Source organism: Podarcis raffonei, chromosome 9, assembly GCF_027172205.1.
Source record: "Podarcis raffonei isolate rPodRaf1 chromosome 9, rPodRaf1.pri, whole genome shotgun sequence".
Lineage (NCBI taxonomy): Eukaryota > Metazoa > Chordata > Lepidosauria > Squamata > Lacertidae > Podarcis > Podarcis raffonei.
This window is the reverse complement of record NC_070610.1, coordinates 74,642,268-74,658,251: the sequence shown is the minus strand read 5'-3', so window position 1 is coordinate 74,658,251 and position 15,984 is coordinate 74,642,268. Positions and strand designations below refer to the sequence as shown.

Genomic DNA, 15,984 nt, shown 5'->3' with positions numbered 1-15,984 from the left:
TTTCCTTGGATTTATTTCAGCTGATTCTGGCCAGGCGCAGAGATCCATTCTGTTGGATTCCTTGTCCCAAGGTGAACTGCCAAGGCTGATGCACGTGTTATATAAGCAGCAACCCACAGCCAAAGGCACTTCGAAGAATTGTTATTAATATAAACAAGAGAGCCTTGTTGCATCTTAAAGACTAACCACTCTATTGTGGCGTAAGCTTTCACAGATATTATATTAATATGTGAAACGTAATTCGCTCTGCTTCTTTAAACCCAGGGCTCTTCAGTCCAAAAGACCTCTGCCTCCCACCCAAAAGCATCTTTGTTGCTCTACACATCACAGAGATGCCTTCTTGTTCCCAGGCACTGTTTCAGCGAAATCTCTCTCACACACACACCCGGGGTCCCTTAGCATCTACTTGATCCTCTTCCTACTTGATTCCCTGACCACCAGTACCTCTGCCACTGTCCTCACTTTACTGCCACCAGCCCATCTTCCATATCCATTTCATTTGCGTCTGCTTTTAAGATTTCTGTGGCTGACGCTGTTCCCTTTCATCTGGGATATTGGTGAACATTCCATGACATCACAGAAGCTCAAGCCAACACAGCAGCGCTTGGAGCCTAGGAAGCTGCCTTATACAAAGTCAGAACAATGGTCCGTGTAGCTCAGAGCAGGATCTCTCCCAGCCCTGCCTAGAGATGCTGGGATTTGAACCCGGGACTCTCTGCATGCGTAGCTGAGTCACAAGAGGCCAGAGTTTGAGTCTACTCTTTATAAGACAGGGATGGGGAACCTGTGACTCTCTAGGTCAGCGTTTCCCAAACTTGGCTCTCCAGCTGTTTCGGACTACAATTCCCATCATCCCTGACCACTGGTCCTGCTAGCTAGGGATGATGGGAGTCGTAGTCCAAAAATAGCTTGGGTACCCAAATTTGGCCCTGCTACAGTTGTTGGATTACCAACTCCCATCAGCCCTAGCCAGACAACTCAGCCAATGGGCAGGGATGATGGTAGCTGCAGTCCCAAAAACATTTGTATGGCCACGGGATCCCTTTGCTGTAATCCAGTGGTTCTCCAAGGGTGTGGCACGCCACACTGGTGGCTCAGGAGAGGATGGCAAGTGTGGCAGGAAGATTCAAGGACAATCAAAGAGACATTTAAACATTTCAGTGTAGCATCAAAATAATATTGTTTTTATTGGCAGAATATGGGTAGATACCTTTTCAAAACGAGAGCAAGAGCACCTAAGGATACGAAGGACAATACTGTTGAGAACAGGGATTTTCAACTCTGACAAACCTGAAAGATCAGAAATGAGCAGGTCTCAAAATAGACCTAGCCTAAGTCTAATTTGTCCTATATTGATCTAATTAGACCCAGTACAGAGGTTACCTGGCAAAAGCAAGCTCACACCGCTCACTGTGTTTTCTATACATACTTAAGGTATGTATATAAGAGGCTTATTTATAATTATATTTTGGGAATGATTCATGTTCTTTTTTTAGCTGTGTTGTTTTGTACTTTCTGGGTGTCCCATAATAAGTAATAATAATAATAATTTATTATTTATAGCCTGCCCATCCGGCTGGGTTTCCCCAGCCACTCTGGGTGGCTTCCAAGAAAAGATTAAAAATACATTAAGACATCAGTCATTAAAAACTTCCCTAAACAGGACTGCCTTCAGGGCTGTCCCATGATCATATCATAAAGCAGTTGTGTTCCATGTTAGAAATCAGGCACAGCTAGGAGTTGCTCCTTTTTGTTTTCCGACGTATTTCTTATCCATAAAAACTTTGATGTGGTGCAAGCACATTTTGATTCTGAAAGTGTGGCCAAGGCTAAAGGCCAAGACTGAAAAGTCTGAGAACCACTGCCTTAAGGCATTATGTAATTAGAAAAACGAACCTTTCAGATTAGCCAACGGCCAGGCTAAACCTGATACACTTTTAACTGCATGGTTTCTATTTATCAGTGCCTCATCTGTAGCTTGCAAACCCCCAGCCTCACATGCAGGCAGATTTGATGAACTAATCTGAGTCCATCTTTGTTTCCGCTCCTTGTTTCTGTCTTCTCGGTGCGTGTCTTAGTTTACGGAACAAATTGTAAGAGATCTGCAATTGCTTTGCTGACACTGTTACTCTTTATTGTACCGTTTAGATTGTTCAAAACTCAATAAAATACCTTTTTTTTTAATTAAAAAAAGCCTCTCCCCTGAGGTTTATGCCATCATTGTCTTCCAACTTCTCTTTCAAGATTTTTGTGCACGATCCGCCAAGTAGCCGATTTTCTATAAACCGCGCTCTCCTTCCTCTGCGCCGTTGAAGGGAAAGGGTTAACTTTTATTTACAACAGTATAGCTTTTATAATAACAGCACCTGCCACAGAATCTTTTGGTCAACAAAGAAGAGAGATAAAGTTGAGCTGGTTCATTTGTGTGAATTTTATGATCTGCCTGCATTTAATATATCCCCAACAGGATACAATTTCCATTTACTGCTGTCAATACTTTGCCGACAGTGGAAAGCAGATCAATGGACTGCATGAATCAATGCGCCACTTCCCTTCCAACATGTACCTTTCGCACGGGATCCGCAGATGCTGAGGACAAGGAACAGCTGGAAGCACACCTGGAAAACTCCTCCAGCAAAAGGATTTCCATTCGAAAGGACCGGCAATGAGGCGGTTTTTGATCCCTGCATTTCACACTGCTCCGATCACGAGGAAGTTGCAAGGACAGCTTTGTACGTAAGCTGAGTCCATTTCCCACTGAGGACAGAATACTGGAGAGAAATGGCGTTTTCAGGATGCAGTCAAACTGGGGTTGTCAAATGTAATCCTGAAGCCTGTTTGGCGTCCGAAATGTTCAACAACCGAGGCGCGGCTTCCGATTGGCTGCAGGAGCTTCCTGTCCTCAAATGGAAGCCGCGTTGGACGTTCGGCTTCTGAAAAACGTCCGAAAACAGGAACACTTGCTTCCGGGTTTTTGGCATTCAAAACGTTCCAAAACGGAAGCGTTTGGGAAACAAGGTTTGACTGTATGTGTTTATTTCCACTTGCACATGGCAGGACAGAGTCTCAAACTGAGTCATGCTCTCCCAAACTCGCATTCCCAGCACGTCTGCATTGCCATCTCAGTGACATCTACGCTGGCTTGGTAATGCACACAGAATGGAAAATGTCAGGATTCCCAAGGATATGTTTTATGGGGAGCTGGTTTCAGGCACCAACTCTGCATTACAAAGATGCCTGCAAACGTGACATGAAGTCTGGCAACGTCAACCCCTTGCAGACGACTGCAGTGCCTGGAGGCAGATCGTCAGGTCATCCATGCACAGCAGTGACCAGAGGAGGAACGAGCACTCGGAGGAGCATCAAGAGAAGAAACGTCACGGCGCATCTGCAGCAGCACAACCGGACGCCTTCTTCTACCCCAGCTGCAACAAAACATGTCTCTCAGTCTCCACAGCCACAGCAGGCGCTGCAAGTTCCAACCGTTTGACTTCACCCCCAAAGGCAAAAACATATAATAATAATAATAATAATAATAATAATAATAATAATAATAATAATAATAATATATTTATTGCCATTGCCCCCTCTCGGGGACAACAAAATTACTTGACTGCTCCATAAAAACACTAATTAAAACAATACAGTATAGTACAGCAAGGAAGATTAGATGACTTTCAAAGTCCAGGCTTCCCATTCAGGGCCGAGATCGCTCTGGAGAAGAAGCTGTTCTTAAGACGGCTCGTTCTTGTCTTCATCGTCCTGTATCTCCGTCCCGACGGCAGAAGCTCGAAGAGACAGTGACCAGGATGCGATGGATCTTTTACTATGTCCAGTGCCTTCCTATGGCACCTTGTGGCATAAATCTGCTCTAAGGTGGAGAGTGGGCAGCCAACAATGCTCTCTGCTGCCTTAACAACTCTGCACAACCCCATCCTGTCCTGGGTAGTACAGCTTCCGTACCACACACATAAGCCATAAGTGAGCACGCTCTCAATGGCACAGTGATAGAAGGCAAGCAGCAGTTTCTGCGGAAGATGGTTGTGCGCAGACCAAAGATTTGAAGAAATTGTGGGAAATGATTGTTGTTTTTAAAAAACTAAAGTTATAATACTGAGATGTATAGGACTTGATGTATTGTTTGAACAAAAGACTTTGTATACAGTGTATCGTACAGTGTAAACGTACAGTGCTTACCTACAAAGGCGACACCATTTGCACAAATGCAACAGGAAACATCCACCTCCTTCCATCGCGGACCCTAATTTCCACATGGGCAGCCCTGCTACTCCGCTACAGGAAAAACAACAGAGATTCCCATAACACCCTTAAACATTGTTGGTCTCCAAACTCCCATCGGCCCCAGCCAGCATGGCCAGTGGTCAAGGATGGTGGGAGCTGCAGTCTGAATGATCTGAAAGGCACCACCCTTAAGCTGCGAGACAATAGTTTGTTGCCAGTGCTCACAAACTTTACCTCCAGTCTGCGCACAAGCAGGTGGGGTCTTTATGACTCCTAGCACCCACAAGTCACCAACGTCTAACAATACAGTGGTGCCTTGGTTCTCAAACACCTTGGTACTCAAACAACTTGGAACCCAAACACTGCAGACCCGGAAGTAAGTGTTCCGGTTTGCAAACTTTTTTCGGAAGCCGAACGTGCTCCATTTTGAGTGCCACACTTCCGTTTTGAGTGTTACGCTGAGGTCTGTCTGTTTTTGCTATTTATTTTGCATTTTTGTTTTTGCAGCTCTCTCTATTTATGTTTTTACGACTGTGTGGAAGAACCCAGTTCAGCTACTGACTGATTGATTGTGTGACTGCAGTACACTCTTTATAGCTTTCATTTTATGGATCAATGGTCTCGTTAGAGAGTAAAATTAGTGTTAAATTGCTGTTTTAAGGGTTGTTTTTAGAAGTCTGGAACGGATTAATCCATTTTGCATTACTTGCTATGGGAAGGCGTGTTTTGGTTTTGGAACACTTTGGTTTTGGAACAGACTTCCAGAACGGGTTAAGTTTGAGAACCAAGGTACCACTGTACAAGAAACCTATCTAGCTATCAGACACTGGGAGATTGTAGGAATGTAGAGGGCTAAGGTCCTGCTTGCAAGAACAGGATGTTGGATTATATGGGGCACTGCCCCATCTATGACCTCACTGCTGAAAAGCTGGGAAATATCACAGGGCCTTGCGTTACACCAGCGCACAGCAAATGTTAACCCAATCCACTGATTTGCGCCCGAGCCACCAACATAATTTAAAACACACCAATAATGTGGACAGAGCAAGGTGTCAAATGCGAGGCAAACCTCAGGCAACTTCACCCCGCCGCTAAACCAAAGCATGACCTCTGCCGGTGTGAAATCAGACATGTATTATGACATCTCTTCGTAAGGGTTGTGACTGCGTGAGCATGCAGAGGATGCGGCAAAAGAAGCCGTCTAAGCGCCAGTTCCGAAATTGATTCCAAAGTCCTGCAAGCAATCTGAGGTACAAGGGAATGGATGGATGTGATGCATCAATGGAACAGTACTTGAAAGAGTTACAGAAGCCACGTGGAGGAGCATTTTAAGAAAGCACTGCAGATAAATCAACACACAATGGCCATGTGTCAACTCTCCTGCCAGAACAGGTTTGGCAAAAGGAAGTAAAAACCAGGGAACCATCTGCTCCTCAGAGCTCCCTCTCCCATCATGTTTACAATTATATTACCTTATTAGTATCAATATGTTAATATTAGGCAGCTGCCTTCTCTGTTCTGTTCGATGCCTGCCAAAAACTTCTTGTTGTTGTTGTTTAAGCAACCTAATCATTATTTATGGACCTTTAAAAAAAATCTAATCATCTTATCTTCGTTTTGAAATTTTACTTTTACAATTTTATTTGTTTTTAAAGTCCACCTTTGCCGCTGTTTTAAATATTCGTTTCACAGCATTTTATGCAAACTGCTTGGAGATATTTTGTCGGTTGAGCAGCAGGTGCATTTTGCCAAAAATAAAATTAATAATGCACATGGGGAAGCTGCCATATAGGGAATCAAATGAGAGATCTGTGTAGTCCAGGACTGCCTGGGAAGGGCCGTAGCTCAGTGGAAGAGCTTCTGCCTCGCAAGCAGAAGGTCTCAGGTTCAATCCCCGTCATCTCTGGGAAGGGCTGGGAGAGAGACCACTTCCTGAAATCCTGCAGAGATGCGATGACAAACCGCAAGTGCAACTGCTTCCAATTGGAAAACTGTGCTTTCTTTAAGTACAGTGGTACTTTGGTTTTAGAACAGCTCAGTTTATGAACAACTTGGATGAAGAACACTGCAAACCCAGAAGTAGGTGTTTTGGTTGAGTGATAGATAGATGGTCCTGTTGAGTGATAGATAGATAGATAGATAGATGATAGATAGATAGATAGATAATTTATTACGGCCGGAGACCAGCTTATCCTGTTGAGTGTGTTCCATTTGGAAATTGAGTCCCCCGCTGCTATGGGAAAACACTCCTTGGTTTAAGAACGCTTTGGTTTAAGAATGGACTTCCGGAACTGATTAAGTTTGTAAACCAAGGTACCACTGTAGAAATCTCCGTGGCACCATATCCGTTAAAGGCCATATCTGCTAAAAAACAAAACCATGGTTACTTGCATGCTGGCGTGTGTGCCAATTCCACTGCAATACTAGAAAGAAGAAATTTCTTTGGCACTTTTGAGAAGGTTAAAGCAGTGCCAGGAGAGATGACCAGAGGAGTTTACGCCAACTCCAGCAAAGGATTGATGCCTTATGCAGAATCAGACCACTGGAGCCATCCAAGTTAGTTTTGTCTTCACTAACAGCTCTAGGGTTTCACGTGAGATTGAACATTGGAATTTCCGCATGTTTCCTAGCACTGAGTTACAGTTCTTCCCCAGCACATTTCCTTGAAAGCAGGCCACGGAGAGGCCCATGAAAATTACCACGTTCGTGGGCTAAGGGGCACAGCCTAAGATTTCCATAATCCAGGTGTCCGAACACGCTATATATGAGCTGGTGTCCCAACACGCGCTATATATATATATATATATATATATATATGTGTGTGTGTGTGTGTGTGTGTATATATATGTGTGTGTGTGTGTGTGTATATGTGTATATATATATATGTATATATATGTGTGTGTATGTATGTATATATGTGTGTGTGTGTGTATATATATATATGTGTGTGTGTATATATGTGTATATATATATATGTATATATGTGTGTGTGTGTGTGTGTGTATATATATATATATATATATATATATATATATATATATATATATACACACATCTATCTCACAGCAAAGGGGTAGCAAATTCTTGTATACACAAAGGAAACGAGACACCAAACACCTCTTGCATTCCAAAACAAGGTCTCAGAGCACGTTTTATAACTTTGTTTTCAATGGTGCAAGGATGCTTGCAGCCTTAGTTAATCTTTAATACACGTTCGAACCAGTGATGCAAGTTGTCAAGGAATCCACTTGTACAACGGCAGGGCAGCCTTTGTTTGCTTCAATCATGTCGCAGAAAAAGAACAGGTCGTGATGGTATTCACATCAAGCCTAAAGCAGCAATGGCATGGTCCATGATAGGGTTGAGTGGAATGCTCTCAGCTCGAACTGGAATTAATTCCCAAGTGGCACAGGGGGAAGATGCCAGTGTCCATGTTCCAGGGAACCCTAATGAAGCATCAAAGCAATCTACAGTGGAACCTCTACTTACAACCATAATCTGTTCCAGAGGTCCGGTCATAACTAGAAACGCACACAGAGACGCACTTTTCCATAGAAAATAATGGAAAAGTGAATTGACGATGAAAAACACCCCCTAAAACAGCAGTTTAACATGGATTTTACTGTCTAACAAGACCATAGACCCATAAAATGAAGGCAATAATCAATGTAAAGGTAAAGGGACTCCTGACTATTAGGTCCAGTCACAGACAACTCTGGGGCTGCGGTGCTCATCTCGCTTTATTGGCCGAGGGAGCCGGCGTACAGCTTCCGGGTCATGTGGCCAGCATGACTAAGCTGCTTCCTGCGAACCAGAGCAGCACACGGAAACGCCATTTACCTTCCTGCCGGAGCGGTACCTATTTATCAACTTGCGTTTTGACATGCTTTTGAATTGCTAGGTTGGCAGGAGCAGGGACCAAGCAATGGGAGCTCACCCCATCGTGGGGATTTGAACCACTGACCTTCTGATCGGCAAGCCCTAGGCTCTGTGGTTTAACCCACAGCGCCACCTGCGTCCCTATAATCAATGTACTGTACTATAAAATAAATAAGACAGTATTATAGATGAAAAAAAGTAACTTTCCCCCCCTTACGTGCACTGAGGGTGGGTGGGCTTACCTGGCTTCAAGCTTGGGATGGGGCAAGGGTCAGTAAAGAGCTGATTCACTTCGGCCAGGGTCACTTTTTTTCTTGCCAGGCCAAGTTCTTCTCTGGACTTCCTCAGGTTAGTTCCTCGGCGTGTTTGGGGCTGCAGTGCGCCCTGCTGTGCCTCTTGCAGGCGGCACCTCTTACACAGCTTTGGGGGTGGGATGGGGGCCCTCTCCCTGGCAGCAGAGGCCCCAGCGCTGCCCTGCAGCCGGCTGGGCGAGCTCCAGGCTGTTGGCAAGGCCTCTGTTCATATCTAGAGGAAAGTTCATAAGTCGAAGCACCTACTGAAGGTCGTAACTGGAACTGTACGTAAGTAGAGCTGTACGTAAGTCGAGGTTCTACTGAATCCTGCTCCGCGTCTCCTTACGTTACTTCTGGAGGGCTCTACTTGCAGCCTGGACTGCCTCAGCAGCATAGCATTCAGATATACATTGCATCCTGCAAAACTGGGATCCATGGGAACGGAAATCTCCCATGACTCCCTGAAGGTCCAAAGGGCCAAGACGCTGTACTGCATCCTTTAGGACATTGGGTGGGGAACCTGCAGCATTCCAGATGTTGTTGCACTACAGCTCCCATTATCCCTTATCACCAACCATGCTGATGGGAGCTACAATCCAGCAACATCTGGAGGACCACAGGCTCCCTTCCCCACCACTCCTTAGGGGACAGAATGGAGGCTACCTATTTCTTCTATATGCTAGTACAAAGTATACTAATGTAAAGCGTATTGAGGGTATAGTGTTAGAAACTCAGATATATAAGCTAGGTGCCCAATGGCTCCTTAAACCTGGGTTACAGTCGCCAAAACAGAATGTCCACTTGCCATTCTTGGGCCAGGCAGCTCAGAAGTCGTGTTTTTCAATATGATTTTTTTGGTCCCTGAAATTCATTCTGATTGTGCAGATAAAATATCACGGACAGAATTCTCCTGGGTGTGTTGCTAGTGTGTGAAAATGGTCAAGATCCAAGGATCCCCAGGCATGCGGCTCCAGATGGTGGACCAGGCATCTTCACTTGATCACAAATGGGCAATAGTCTGGTGCAAAATGCGCCTGGCTCCTGGCGAATTTCGAACGCTGGTTGGGGAGAGGGAATAGTTGTAGCCCCTTGCAAGTCATGGCCCAATTCATGCAGCAGAACAGAGTCATTTCCATATATCCTCTAAAAGCACCCAAGCTAGATCCATTTCTAATCACCTCTGGACCTCAAACGATCTGGAATCTAACCCACCTTTGCACTCCAGGCTTCAGGTCGGGGGGAAATGTATTTATGTCTGAATGGCTCCCCTAGTCTCATTCACAGCATGTCAGGCAGAAGGCTAGGCTAGAACGCTTCTCCCTGACACTTAAGTTTTCTATGTGCAGGGAGTATATATGTATTTTAATGGAGCAGAATGCTTCCACACTCCCGCAGCTTGAAGTTGTACAGTCCAGGAACACTTCTGCCATGTGATCTTCTGTTTGTGTCACTATAGCAGCTGAAATTAAACTCATGTCCAGTAATCAGACGGCTAAAAGGGAAGGCAAGCTCAGCTTTCCTAGCCTTCAACTCCAAGGGAGGATTCCCTGCAACCAAACATTCCTAATTTATTAGCCATCGTCATGCAGATTGCAGCGTGCCAAGAGAAGAGGACCAGGACAGAGCATGTCAGCTGTTCTGTCTGGCAGGGAAATAAATGCAAGCTGGAGAGACATTGGACGTGCAACCACTGCCGTAGGGACAGAGCTGCACAAATGTGACCTGGAAGAATATCCCTTTGCAAGGCCAGATATGGACACCAAGCATCGCCTGAACAGCAGCTGGGCTTCCAAATCTTAGGCAAATAACCAAAGTGGTACCTGCAGTGAAAAGCCACGCACAACTCCAGACAGGGGTTTTGTACACAATCACTGCTGCATTCCCCCAACCCACATGCTTTGCCACCTGCCATGTGGATGGCACATTGGCGCAAAGAAAGTCATTTGGATGTTCTTACAAAGCGCACAGGTGGAAAAGGCAACCCAACGGAGCAATTAATGTTCCAATTACACAGAAAAGGTCTCACTCCTGGTTCTGTCGTGTCGTGGGAGAATGAGCCCCATGTGGAAGGCTGTCAGATCTTCCACCCTGGTTCTTCTATGCCAAGGGTCAGAGTGAATCGTAGAATTGGAAGGGACCCTGAGGGTCATCTAGTCCAACCCCCTTGCGACGCAGGAATAAGCAGCTGTCCCATACGGGGATCGAACCTGCAACCTTGGCATTATCAGCAGCACGCTCTAACCAACCTATCCAGGCTCTCTAATCTGACAAAATTTAAATGCAAGCTGTTCCTCCCATTTGTCTTGAGACATTCCAGTATTTTGCTGCACTGATGTGGTCTTCTGGTTCCCAATGAAATTATTAAGCAAATAAAAAGGTAAAGGACCCCTGACAGTAAAGTCCAGTCGCAGACGACTCTGGGGTTGCGGAGCTCATCTCGCTTTACTGGCCAAGGGAGCTGGCGTTTGTCCGCAGACAGTTTTTCCGGGTCATGTGGCCAGCATGACTAAGCCGCTTCTGGCGGAACCAGAGCAGTGCATGGAAACACCATTTACCTTCCTGCTGGAGTGGTACCTATTTATCTACTTGCACTTTTTGGGGGGTGCTTTCGAACTGCTAGGTGGGCAGGAGTTGGGACAGAGCAACGGGAGTTCATCTGTTGTGGGGATTCGAACCGTCGACCTTCTGATAGGCAAGACCAAGAAGCTCAGTGGTTTAGACCACAGCGCCAGCCGCGTCGGTTTAAATTCATTTGTAGATCTGAGCACAAAGAACTCTTTGCTTCTCTACCTTTTTCAATAACCCAAGTTTCTTTTAGATCAGAACAACCATGTTGGCGATAATGTCTAACACCTGTAGAGTGTTTTCAAGGTGTTCAATGGGTTTCACATGCATCATCTAGTTGTGATGCTACATCATCCCTGTCAGGTAAGCTAGCATTATTTATTTATATGACTATTTGTAAACCACCTTCCACCTTTGAGTCACAAAAATTTTGAGTGTACAAAAATATTGTCTCCCATTTTCCAGATGGGGGGACTGAGGCAGAGAGAGCACAGTTTGCTTAAGACCACCAAGTGAGTTCATTCACGGCAGAGAAGAGAGAAGTATCAGCTCAACCTCTTAACCTCTAGGCCACACCAGCTCTCCAGAACCTCTCAGTTCCACAGAAGTCTACCACAAAAACATCCAGCGATTCACGCCGACCCTTATAAAAACAAAAAACCGCCCCAGAGAGTGGCTGGTGTTTGAAAATTAACTCGCCACTCTGTTAAAACAGCTACACATCTACTCCACATACTATGTATTAATGTTTAATTTCACCAAAACATCTAGTCTCAAATTAACACCATGTGGCTACATGCAGAGAAGACAGCTATCATCAAAGAGGAAAGGAAAGAGGTCTCAGACTGAGCGTTTTTGCACAACTCCGCCAGAGAAAACCACAAGCCTGTTTTGTTGTTGTTGTTAGAATGACGTTATTTCTTTAAAAGCTGGAAATTTCCAGCAATGTACACCTACTGGACCTCGAGAGAGCGGAACAGAACTTGCAGAAGAAGTGCAAAGGCACACAGGCAACTTAGCAAAAAGGAGGAATCTGTGGGAATCGAAGACACCCAAAACAAGGATAATAAGACAGCAGGAAGCGCACTCTGCATTTTGAAGGAGTTCTGCAAGCAAGCAGAGCCACTAAGCCAGCTTTCCGTGTTGCTAAGCACGTTGCAGGCGCGATCAGGAACTACAGATGAAAAAGGGAAGGCCGGAGAGACGCAATATGCAATCGAAATGCATTGCCAAAGTTTCTTTAGAAATGCACACACACACACAGGAAATCTTTGGCATCTCCTGTGATATTTGCAAAAGGGCGTGGCGGAGGCCAGCATCAGGGGGCCAGAGAACTACATTGGCTCCTCAAGCGATCAAAACCAGCTGCTCTGCAAACACCCCGGGGTAAATTTCCACACTCTTACGCTTTGCCTATGGCAGCAGTCTCTAAGGTTGGCTGAGCCCTGCAGATGTTGATGGGGGAGGGCTCCGATTCCCCGCCACCCTTGGCGTTTAACCATGCAAACATCTGGAGAGCACCACTTTGGCAATCTCTGCATTCTGGTGCTTAACCCCCCCCCCCCGCTACTCCCCACAACCTAAAGCTCTGTGCTTTCAGACTCTGTCCTACTCAGCGTTAGGAATTTCCTGTGCTTTTCTGGCTCACTCTATAATCAAAGGCTATTTTGCAAAGGAGGGGAGTCGCTGAGAACTGCTGCAACTTCCTCTCCAGACATATAAAAGACACTCTTATAATCTTGTCTGATCTGCCTTTAAACAAGCCAGGGAACTTGCCCTCCTGTCAACTTTTGAAAGACAGGAGGCTGGATGGTTCGCATTTAAAAGAGGAGCTGGACCAGCTTAAAGTGGACGCACATCCACAGATATCTGGGCCTGCGCTCAGCACAGAGAAAGAGTCATTCCAGACCCAGAAGGGGAAATCCATGCAGCCACTCAGTGGTGCCCATGCTGTTTGGCATAACCCAGTTCAATACAGACTAGCAGAGAGACTGGGCATTGCAACCTGGCGAGGCCAGCCAAACAAAACAGAAACAACTGAATTAGAAACTGGGGCAGTGCCTTGGGGACCTGGCCTTTCCCCCACAGCCAAGGTGGGTAGAACGGATCCAGCCCTTTCGGGACGCACATTAATATATATATATCCACCACCACGACGCTGCCAAAATGTGTTGGCATCTCCCCTAAGGGATACCACATTATTTCCAAACGCACCTGCCCACGCTTTCTCGGCTCCACAGAACAACACCCCACAGCAGCCTCGAACTGTGGTACACGTGTCAAATAACCCTTTAGGGAACGACACACCCCACACACCCCACACCCCGACAGGAAAGGAACCCACAACACGGCCACCTCCCAGTTCCCAGGAACAAGCCAGACATCATCCGGAGAACGCCAGCATCACGTGCTTCCGCAGAAGGGATGGCAATACAGGTGTGCTGTGCAGAACGGCTGTCCCGTTTCTGGACGGCCCCATAGAAAACACCTTCTTGGCTCCAAGGGGATGGCAAGCCCCACAGCTGCTCTGGGGGAGATATGCCTCCTCAGCCCCACAGAAGCCCCATACAGACTCCAAGTCTAGCTATGTTTCCCCCATCTTAGCCCCATACAGAGAATGAAAAGGGCACAGTTTCAGGGAGCATATGAGGTCAGGACCCCCTATCCCACCCCCTAAGTTCCAGATACCCCCCAATGTCTTCCCTACAGCTCCCAGCCCTACAAATGAGACAAGATTCCTTCCCCAGGGTTCTACAGCGCCCCCTGGCAAGAGCCGTATGCACTACCCTACAGACTGCCCCGTCACATCTTCTCACAGCCCTATAGATGGGACCCCCAACCATACCCCAAGACCCAGCTACCCCCCTCCTCATCGCCCCCAGGGAAGGCCATCTTCACAGAGACCTCCGGCCCATCTCAGCCCCCATAAGAAGACAGAGAGCAGGGAGCGCGCAGACAGGACAACCCAGCATCTCTGGAGAAAGGCCGCCCCACTCGGACGCCCCACAGAGACCCACAAGGACAGACCACCCGTCTCTCTCCCAACCAGTGGCTGGAGCCAAAGGCATCCCAGACGGACGCTCTTGTCCTTGGGGAACTGGGGGTAAAGAGGGAAGAGAGAAAGGACAGGCGGGTGCCCCCCACCTCCTCCCTCCCTAGTCTCTCCCCACACCCCAAATCCCCCATAGATGCTGCCACTGGGAAGGGGAAAGACAGCGCAGACAGCAACCCCTCTCGCAACGCGCATCCCTCCTCTTTGTTGTAAGTCACAGACAGGACTGCCCTCTCTCCGTGCAGCCAAGCAGGCAGCCAGAGGCAAAGAGAAACACCTCAGGGCACCCCCCCAAAATTTAATTTTTTAATTGCACGAGATACTGAAAGCTGCAAAACCCCATTTTTTTTGCACGGAAGGCTGGAGATCTTAAGGAAAAATACCCAGACACCTCAATTTTGCATGGCAGGCTGGAAACGACCCCGACCCACACACCCCACCCCAGCCTGAACGGAGAAGAGGGGTGAGTTTTTTGGGGGGTCAATGCACACGCAGGACTAGCTACTCACCCAGAGGAGATGCTGCTGCCTGCGCGCCGGCGGAAGAGTCTGCTCTGCTCCGAACGTTGGCAGCCGCTTCACAGGCACAGGCGCCGCTCAATGCCAGGCGGGATGGAACGCAGGCACACAACAGCGGGAAGGGGACCCGGATGCTGGAACACTCCGCCCCGCGCGCGTCTCCCTTCACCCTCCGCCCCGCCCCGTTTCTCAGGCCCCGCCCACAGGCTTTGCCCGTCGAAGGGCAAGGGAAAAGCGCCCCGTGGCGCGGCTTCACGCTCCGTAGTGCGCAGGCGCGATTCTGCTGCCATTTTTAGCTGGCTTCGCACAGGGAGACAGTGGGAACTCACATTATGATATGATATGATATGATATGATATGATATGATATGATATGATAATGTTGTGCTATTCTTTTGTTTTTATGTTGTGCTATTCTTAATCACAGCCAGTATAATACAATTGTAATAAATGATCATCAAGAACATAATAAATGCAGTGATTAAGAATAGCATAAAACAATGCAAACAGCAAATTATTAGTCTCACAGTGTCATCAATAAAACTGCTAGCACATTTTCAAAGATAACTCAGGGTCTGGAAGAGTTTCAAATCGGGTGGGTGACCCCCACACCCTCCAACAATTCTCTGATGAAACTAGGGACTTTCTACTCCCGGATAATAATTTTATTATTTATACCCCGCCCATCTTGAGTGGGTTGCTCCAGCCCCACTAGGCAGATTCCAACATATATAAAAACATAATAAAACATTAAGGTAAAGGTAAAGGTACCCCTGCCCGTGTGGGCCAGTCTTGACAGACTCTAGGGTTGCGCGCTCATCTCACTCTAGAGGCCGGGAGCCAGCGCTGTCCGCAGACACTTCCGGGTCACGTGGCCAGCGTGACGAAGCTGCTCCGGCGAACCAGCACCAGAGCAGCACATGGAAACGCCGTTTACCTTCCTGCTATAAAGCGGTACCTATTTATCTACTCGCACTTAGGGGTGCTTTCGAACTGCTAGGTGGGCAGGCGCTGGGACCGAACGACGGGAGCTCACCCCGCCGCGGGGATTCGAACTGCTGACCATGCGATCGGCAAGTCCTAGGCGCTGAGGGTTTACCCACAGCGCCACCCACGTCCCAATAATAAAACATTAAACATTCTATAAAAACTTCCCTCTACAGGGCTGCCTTCAGATGTCTTCTAATGGTTGTAGAGTTATTTATCTACTTGGCTCGAAGGTGGCATAACTCCATACCCTCCAACATTCCTCTGATGAAAATAGGGACGTCCTAGTGAACAGCAGACATTCTGGGATCAAATCAGAAACCAGGATGGCTTCTGTATATCTGGGACTGTCCCTGGGAAGTAGGGATACTTAGAGGGTCTAGCACCCACATGTTGAGGTTAATAATAATAATAATAATTTCTGCAGCTTTGGGCAAGCATCTTTCCAT

At 46.9% G+C, this 15,984-nt stretch overlaps 1 protein-coding gene across 3 annotated transcripts in view; it reads right to left on the bottom strand.

Annotated features, from left to right (window-relative positions):
* Positions 1-14,684, bottom strand: part of RNF24 (ring finger protein 24) — an 81,310-nt gene extending 66,626 nt beyond the window's left edge. Inside the window, exons 1-2 of one of the 3 annotated variants that reach the window (XM_053402063.1) lie at positions 14,541-14,684; positions 4,198-4,293 (exon numbers count right to left, since the gene is read on the bottom strand). In XM_053402063.1, the coding sequence (XP_053258038.1) occupies positions 4,198-4,274 (77 nt within the window). In that variant the 5' untranslated portion in view covers positions 4,275-4,293; positions 14,541-14,684. The remainder of the gene's footprint in view (positions 1-4,197; positions 4,294-14,540) is intronic. The other 2 variants (XM_053402062.1, XM_053402067.1) reach the window with 2 other exon arrangements.
* Between the last annotated feature and the right edge of the window lie 1,300 nt (positions 14,685-15,984).